The sequence below is a fragment of the Camellia sinensis genome, chromosome 14, assembly GCF_055761805.1.
Source record: "Camellia sinensis isolate YWXY chromosome 14, ASM5576180v1, whole genome shotgun sequence".
Lineage (NCBI taxonomy): Eukaryota > Viridiplantae > Streptophyta > Magnoliopsida > Ericales > Theaceae > Camellia > Camellia sinensis.
Window position 1 is genome coordinate 70,457,395 of NC_138974.1, and position 9,394 is coordinate 70,466,788.

The following is a 9,394-nucleotide window of genomic DNA, read 5'->3' on the forward strand; positions in this document are numbered from 1 at the left end:
GGTGGAAGCCTGAAGGTAGCGGTGCGTTCTCAATTTCTGGAACGAATGGTGAGCTCTGTAGCCTTGCTAATGCTCTGTCTGTTGGTTCGTAAGTAAGGCGCGGCATTGGCATTCCTACCTCGACGCTCCCATGCGTCCGAGAGGCCAACTGCTGAAGGGCCGAAACTCTGCGTGGGTCGCGTGCCCTGGTATCCTCCTTCTATCGTGCCCTTTCTTTAAGCACAGTTCGCAAGTCGGATGATCTAGGCATCTTCGTGTGCCTAAATGATGTTTGGTGCGTGTGCGAGGGCCGATAGGTGCTTCCCTCAGTACATGACCATTCAGTTCTCGTTCTTTCAGATCTGGAGTAACGAGTCTTGGAAGTTCTTGATTGAGTGTCGCCTGTTCTAAGGCTCCTACTTTCTGCTTGCGATGGTGTGGTATGCCTACCACGATCTTCTGAGTGGCGAAGAGGCATGTTGCCTTTACGTCCTTCTCCTGTCGCCACCCCTTTTCCTTTTATCTGGCGCTTCATTGACGTCATGTCTGTCGCCATCTTCCTTATTAACTTGTCCTGTTCCTTCACGCGATCCTCTAGAACTTAAGGGTCCATCATCCGCCTCTGCCTTTCTGGACTTTGAGAGCGACGGGGGCTGTTAGCCCGTTTTCCCCTTGCATCCCTCTGGGGGTTCTGTCGCTGGGGTTCTAAATCTGCCATGGGAGGGATAGAAGGCAAACCTTCGCACCTCTCACCTCCCTCTGGGGTTTGTCCGTCGATAACGGATTGCGGCAAATCTTCATTGTGCGCCATTATTTCCAATTAGAGAGGAAGAACTTGATCAAGAGGTTTTGTTCTTTCTGGACTTTCCACAGATGGCGCCAATTGTACGAGCGCGAAATAATCTTCTCGTATAATCCTGTTGATCATGTTTGCGCTCCTCCAAACGTCGTCGCTTTACTCCCTAAAAGCACAAACATGAGCTAGCCGGCGGATGTGTGTCGGATACCTCTCCGATGCCTAAGTCAGCAAAATAGACAAATAGACAAAAGGTTTATGTATTTGGGAATCAAAGTTGTGTTACCTCTACATAGGTTATGTTGTGAGCTTTTATAGGTTCTGCATGGCACAATCCTAGTAGGACTCTTATTCCTCCACTTAGAGTTCTCCTAGGAATTACACTCCTGAAAGATAATGCTTATCCTTCAACACCCCCCTCACTGCTTAAACCAAGTGAGATGGTTTTACCTCGGTAGTATGACAAAATGACTGAGCTAAGCGGCAGATTTGACCGAGCTCCAACTAGCTCGGTTCTTTCTTTCATTACTTGTACCTTGGTTTAGCGTACCCCAACTGGGCTAATAACTTGAGACTGAGCTAACTATGCAGAATGACGTCCTTATCTTAGCGCGACTATGTGTAGGGGTGCAACTCGGGCGGGTTCGGTTGGGTTAGGGGTTTGCCCAAGCCCAGCCCGAATTGTATTTGGCAGTGCCCAAGCCTGCCCAAGCTCGACCATGAACCCGAGCATTGCTGCCCCAGCCCGGACCAAGCTTTTGTATTTTGAACTCAGGTTAGCCCGAATTGCCCGAAAGAACACAACATTTGTAATGCTTACTTTGATATAGTTTTAGTTGACGAAACAAGAAAAGGATGTACAGTAACAAAACCATGAATGAATGTAGAGTAAATCAAAGTCAGTTTTCTATTCTAGTTGTCCCTTTCCTTGTCCACATCATTAAAGTGCCACCACAATATTAGGATAGCTAGAAAACCCCTTATCTCACATCTCCCTTTAAGTAAATGAGAATATGACACCAGAAATATAGTAAGTGTTGGGAAACTATGGGTCAAAACTAAGAAAAGAAGATCAAAACTACTGCCCAGATTATATATATATATATATATATATATTTATATATAAATAAGTTACATATTCCTGATGCCAAAACAAAGAAGAAGGAAGCTTACCCAAGGCGGATCTACCAGGGCTGAAGAAGGAGGAAGTGAATGAAGGTAGAGATCGGGGACGATAGGGTTTCGCCTCCGCCGTTCTTCAAAGTTCTTCAAAGTTGAACAAAAAATCGAATGAGTCTGTGAGAGAGAGATAAGGTAGATAGGGTTTCTTTAGATTTAATCTAAGGGTAGATATAAAAGATGCTAATCTAACGGTAGAAGACTAACCAAAAAATAAAAATAAAAATAAAAATTAAGACTAACTCTTTTACTTAATTTATATATATTATATAATTTATTAAATTATATATATATATATTATATATTATATATTATATAATTTATATAATATATTAAATTCAATTCGGGTTCGGGTTGCTCGGGTTGGCCATTGGTTCTGCTCAAGCCCGGCCCGAATTACAATTCGGGCATCAAAAATCTGCCCAAGCCCGTCCAAATTACAAGATATAGTTGCCCAAGCCCTAAAAAAACTCGGGCTGGGCTCGGGTTGCTCAGGTTGAGCCCGCTCGAGTTGCACCCCTAACTATGTGTGATGCTTAGCTCGATCTGAACCTCAACTAGGCCCAACTAGTTAGCTCTTAGACCGAGTTATATCATCTCTTACCCTGGCCCATTGTGCGGCCCAACTTACAAAGAAGGCAATTCCTTAGCTCGGCCCAATTTATTTATAAGTTACCCTCTCATTATCGATATACGATCAATTTAATTTTTTATAGATGTTTTACTCGATATTTTTTTAAAAAAACTAAATAGTTCGTATTATCAAAAGAAAACCTGAAGCAGGTCTCACAACCTACACAACAATCACTTATATGCATCACGCGACAGTGATCCCAAGTCTTACTCATATGCTCAACTCAAGTTTAATTCTTACTAATTTTACTTGCTTGTTCAAATCGTGTGATTAGAAAGTATTGTTTAATTTTCAAATCATGTGATTAGAAAGTATCGTTTACTTTTCAAATTTACGTTTTTAGAGAAAGTCTAAACGTCCTTACTTTTTTTTTTTTAGCTTAAAAAAAAGGGATTCTCTGATATGTTATCACGGCATTCGTGTGCCCAGGCTCCGGGGTCTACTAGTTGCCAGCTTGATTTAACCAAACCCATAGGAAGGGACTCACCACTGAGGCACCAGTAGAGCTCATCAACTGCCCCAACCAAGGCCAAGTTTCGATCGAAGTACAACGCGAGGTCTCCAAAGAAAGGCCTTGGAAAATCCAGGATTTTCGCGCCCCCTAAAAGTCGAACTTGACTCATGGTTGTGAGAAGAGAATGCCTTCACCACTGGGCCACTTTAAAAGTCCTTACTAAAAATACATGGTTGTTTTGAGAATTGATGTTTTAGGGATTTTTTCAAAAAAATATACAAAAAAAATATAAATAAAGAGAAAAATTAACTTGTATATAGTGACTTTTTTAATATACTACGGTATTGCCAAAATAGGCCACGATTTCTGATTATTAACAACAACTTCATGCTCAACTACAATAAGGGTTGCTTTAGTCCAGTAATTAATTAAATTGGAGAGTTTTGTGTCTATCTCCCTACAAGTAAATAATCCATGTAGTGCCCCACCAAATAAATACATGTAAAAAAAATAAAATGATTGAATATGTAATTATATATTTGGAATATTTTATCTTTAAAAAAATATAAGTATAATTTTAAAAATAGATTGTTTATTTTTTTAAGACAAGTGTAATCTAAATATATGAATATTAATATCCAATTATTCTAATTTTTTTACATAAATAATTTTCTACAGAGATTAAAAAATAATTTGGCACTCAACTGACCCTCCAGTCCAATTATTGGACTAGAAGGGAGCAGCCTCCTATTGAAAAATGCTAAATTATCAATTTTTTTTTAACACAATCCTCTAACAATGATATGATAATAACATATAAATTATGATCAAATAATTATTTAGTAGTCTCAAACAAATATATGGCATTGACTGCATTGTGCTCCCAATCAATAACGTGGTATAAAATTTATGAATAAAATAATATTAATATATTTTATTAAATAATTAAGAGATAAGAAATGACTCATATATTATTTTATATAACTCTTTTGTTTTCATATTACCACTCGTACCTTATTTATAAAAAAAAATTATGTTGTGTTTAGTTAAGGAATTTGAAAAAAGACTTAAAAAGAAAAAAATATATATATAAAATATGAATAAAATATATATATATTTTATTCATATTTCACCTACATCTCTTTTTTATTTCATATATATATATTTTAAAATCTCTCAACCCAACACGTTAGACAATTGGTTAATTTGAACCACTTTTTCGCTTTTGGATGACTTTTAGTAGAGATGGTTGGACTACAGGTTGAACGTTTACTTTGGTGATTGTTTTGTTTTTTTTTTTTTCGTTTTTTTTTTCGGGGGAATATATGTTTAGGAATGGAAAACTTTAAAATGAGATTTACGTTTTTCCTTTAGTCACAAGAAGTAAGTCTGTTTGATTCCAGAATATAAAGGGTGAGATTAGATATTATATTCTGTGGGGTTCACATATTTCATGTTTATAAATTTTTTCTAACGACGATATAATATACTATGGGATTGTATATCCCACAAAAGTGGAGGATATACAATACCACCTCCCGTTATATCATATCCCCTTCGCTGGGATATGATTTAAAAAGTCCAATATACCCTTTTGCCTATCTAAAATAATATAATTTAATATATTTTTTGAATTTAATATAATATAAAAAAAATTACTCATAAATCCTGTTTTAGTAAATGTTACACTAATTAGTCTTGAATGTTTTTTATTAAACCATTTAGTCCTTATTCTTTTTGGTAAAATATTGTTTTTAAATTTATTATATATCATGTTTACCTTTTTGCCCATATTTTGTTTTGGTTTTGATGTTTTCCTGGTGTTTGTTTATTAAGGATATACTGTAACTTTCCTTTTTCTTAGGAGGGAATTTCGTTGAAGGCATGGACTCGTATGGAAGTGTAAGATGTTTCCGTTATGGTGTTATTGCTAAGAAAGTTGTTTGTGGGTCTATAGTGGTTCGTTTCTTCGTGTGGTGTTTGCGTGCTTGGGTTTGATTCTTCAAGTTTTTTTTATTGACCTTCGTCCAGGTTCGTTTGATGTTAGTGTTTGTGTTATTATGTTTGCGATGGATTTTCTTATGGTGTTTGGGTGTGTGTTGTTGGACTATTGTATGTATGATGTTTGTTTGTGGGTTTATGTTGTTTTATATGCTTCACTATTATTGTTGCTCGCATTGACGTTTCTGCATTATGTGTAAGGGTGTTTTGAAATTTTTTTGGGGGTATTTGCGGGGGATTGGTGTTTTGTATTATGCGTTATTGTAACTTCCCAACATCACGAACAGTTCGGATGGGTGTATTTGGGGGAATTGGTGTTTTGGTGATGTGTGTTTTGATGTTGGTTTGTGGGTTGTATATTTGAATTTTTTTTGTGTGATGTTTTTGTTCTGCTTGTCTATATGCATACACATATATTTAATTTTGTATGTTTGAATACATTTGCGGGTTGTGCTATTTTTCTTATTTATTACCAATTTTATGATACTGATATTTAGCTTCTCAATTTTGAAATGTTAATTTGGCATTTTGTTAAGTTTATGGAGGAATTTGAAAGTGTTGTTGTAGTGAAGAAGTTAGTTTTTTTGGGTGGTGATCTGTTATTGTGAATGGGTGGTGGTGTGTTATTGTCAATGGGTGGTTATTTTTCCTGGGTGTAATGTATCTGTTATTGTAGGTAATCTTGGGTAGGTATGGAGTTCGCAGTGTTGTTGTTATGTACGTTCGGTCAGACCAACGCAGTGTTCCGTATTCATCAAGCATTCACGTTCAAACAATTAATTGATGCCGTTTGCGACAAGTTTGATATCATGGAGCACGAATTGGTTTATTTATTGTTTACTATTCCAGGATATAATAAGTTTAAGGTTGACTCCGATGATGATGTGCGGAACATGTTGTTACTTGCAAAGTCTTTCGAGCTTGAACATATTGACGTGATAATTCAAGTGCGGGGTAATGGGTCCGCTACTCATTGTGGTGTTTCAGTGTCACATGATGATGGTGAGTGTGATACCGTGGATATGCGGATAACCGATATGGTAGACCGAGCAGATTTGTTGGCGACATATTGTCCTCATCGAACGAAGACGTACTTGTCTACTGGCTGGGCATTCGGTATTACTCATGTCGGCCAAATTTTTATGGGTGGTGCACATTGTGCAAGTATGCAGTGGAATGTGGGTTTTAGTTCAAGTATGTCAAAAACGGCGCTGTACGTGTCACTACTATATGCAAATTTGTAACGTCAACTGGGTGCAGGTGGTTGGTTTACGCCCGGGTGTCTCCTTCGAATGGTGTTATGTGTTTGAAGAGATTTATTAGTGTACATTCCTGTGGGGCTACTGTACGAACATACCGTAATCCGCGAACTGGGTCAGATTTGGTGTTCGATGTGATCGTAGGACGTGTCCGTGAACAACCACTAACACGACCGACGGATGTGATGTTTGACATGAAGGACGATTATGGCCTGGATATTAGTTATCGGGTTGCATGCTTAGCGGTGGAAAAAGCAAGAAACGAAGTATTTGGCGACCACGCTATGTCGTTCGATCAGCTTAGGTGGTATAGTAATGCTGTTATGGAAAACAACCCACATAGCTACATTAATTTGGATTTCGATCAGCAAACTGGGAGGTTTGTGAGGTATTTCATAGCTTTTTGTGCATGCATCGACGGGTTCAATGGTTGTCGTCCACTTCTATTTTTGGATGGTACGTTTTTGAAGTAAAGGTTCAAGGGGACGTTGCTCGCAGCCACCGCTAATGATGGAAACCAAGGTATGGATGACAATTTGTAGTGCTTATTTGGACTATATACAGGACTATGTTACACATTTGTCTGTCACCACACCATGTGACTTACAGTTTGCAATTTGTATAATTTGATATTGCATTATGTAGCAACCACTTGATTGCATAGCATGGTATTGACATGAATTCATGCAGGTTTATTCCCCGTCGCATTTGCTATTGTCGATTCTAAAACCTCATCAAACTGGGAATGGTTCTTGCGGCATTTGGCTGAAGTTGTAGACGGAGCTAGGAATTTAACTTTCGTGTCTGATCGTAATTTGGGTTTAATACAATCAATGCCTGTTGTCTTCCCCGCGACACACCATGCATTTTGTTTGTTACATCTTCAGATGAATTTTCGTGACTGGATGAAATATGTTAACGCTGATCAGAAAGTTGGTCTAATGCGGAAGTTACGAGATTGTGCTTACGCACCAACAATAATATCATTCAACTAGAAAATTGAAATTTTAAAACAATGCAGCCCAGTAGTGGTTGGTAATGTTTTGCAAGACCTGCATCTGCAACGTTGGGCCAATGCGTACTTTAGGTATTTTTTTTCCCTTTATATTCGTATCTTCCACTTGTCCATGTATTACTTATTCAAGTGCATGTACATTACTAATTGCTTCCCTTTCACAGGGGTCGCCGATACGGTGAGATGTGGTCTAACGCCACAGAGTCGTTTAACAATTGGATTCGAGAAGCTCGGCACCTGCCCATTACTCAATTGGTGGATGCAACAAGGGGAAAGATCATAGAAAAAATGTCAAAGCGTAAAGTAAAATCCAGCGCCTGGGTTGGTGAACTTTGTCCGAAAATGGAAAAGTGTTTGATATCTGAGTTTAAAGATAGCAGGCACTGGATTGTTAGTCAATCGGATGACAATATTTTTGAGGTTCGGTTCCACCTGTCAGTGTTAGTTGACATTGGCAATCGTTCATGTTCTTATTTTCAATGGCAACTAAATGGTTTCCCATGTCTCCACGCGGTTGTTGCGTTTCGGAATAGTGGTAAGAATGTGTACGATTACATTAAACCGTTTTATCACGTGGTGAAGTATAGGGCAGCGTATGAAGGGTCGATTCACCCAATTCCCACCATGGCGAAACCCAAGTTCACACCGTCAAACTATCTCATTGCACCACCCGTTTACAAACGTCCTCCTGGAAGGCCCAAGCGGAAAAGAATTCCATCAAAGGGCGAGGTTGTTCAACACGTTCGGTGTGGTCATTGTGGCAAAATGGGCCATCATAACAGGAAAACATGCAAGGAAGCGATGTAGCAGACTCGTTGTCAACTTTATCTTATATGCGAACGTTGATGAAATATTTGTTTCACATTATTAAATAATTATGTTACCTCTCCCAGAACTTTACCGTATGACTCTACAATAATTGAAGTTTATGAAACATTATATATTTTTTACATTTACGCTCGTCTAACTGTAACAGCAGTGTACTTACTTGTTCTAACAACTTACATAACATGTCCTTCTGGCCAAACAAATGCTGTTCAGAATGTGTAAATTTGGTGACAACAAACAGTTGAACATCAGTGCTGTTTGTAGTTCATGCCAATGTACTACCGTGTACTAGCAAAACAAAAAAATGTGTTGAATGATGAAAATTTTCAAAGTCCCTTACAGCAAAACCACGCAGCAGCCTTCACCCACTTTGATTTTAATTAAGTGACTTACGTTGAGGCTAACGTTTCACCCCAAAACAACCTTCACAACGTACCTGTTGCACACGTCTCACAATTACATCTTCTATGTACGTGCAAAATTACACTCAAAAAGTCGTGATTTTTCCTAGCTAAATCTGTCATGAAATTATGGACTACCATCATTTGACAACATCCATACCAAACCACATACGTATTAATTGAAAACACACCTACTCCCAACATTATTATCGGCAAATACCATTACAATTAGTTTATTATGCCATTTACACATCCAATGAAACAATCATGTCACTTTGACCCACAAGAACAAACATAACCAACATCTACAAGAATATTAACACAACAATCCATACAAGACCCAACAAATTGCACGTTCCCAAAATCTGAACAACATTACGTTCCAATCACATTCCAGTATAGCCAACAAAATATGTGCAAAAAACATTTGAGCCCAAGCGAATAGGTAAATCATTTAACGTCGCGACATTTTGGCATAAACAGCAAAGCATAATGTACGCGGCAAAGCAAACAAACAAAATCTAAGTATCCTACTGCAAAATAATTTAACCAAAACAAACTAATCTGCCAACGACTTTCATCAAAAATATAATGAACCATCAAAATGTAAAACCAGAATCTATTTGCAATTTCCACTATTTCTGGTCTGATGGAGCTGTCAGTTCCATCAACGTACTGTACTGCGAAGGCCTCTGCCTGAGTTGTTTAAGAACATCTTTACCATTGACGGGCGCAACTCTAGTGGCGTTGTTTCTTCCATCGTGGCGCCAATGTTGCAACCAAGCATGTACCGCCTGATGATGTAGCAGACAAAGATTGCACAATCTGATCTACAAACAACCAACCAA

The 9,394-nt window shown here is 38.0% G+C and overlaps 1 protein-coding gene across 1 annotated transcript; it reads left to right on the forward strand.

Annotated features, from left to right (window-relative positions):
- The first annotated feature begins 5,735 nt into the window (after positions 1-5,735).
- LOC145807068 (uncharacterized) lies at positions 5,736-8,124 on the forward strand. Its single transcript, XM_082904988.1, has 5 exons — positions 5,736-6,256; positions 6,304-6,690; positions 6,778-6,824; positions 6,993-7,251; positions 7,482-8,124. The coding sequence occupies exons 1-5, from the start codon at positions 5,736-5,738 to the stop codon at positions 8,122-8,124; spliced, it is 1,857 nt and encodes a 618-aa protein (XP_082761114.1).
- The last annotated feature ends 1,270 nt before the right edge of the window (positions 8,125-9,394 follow it).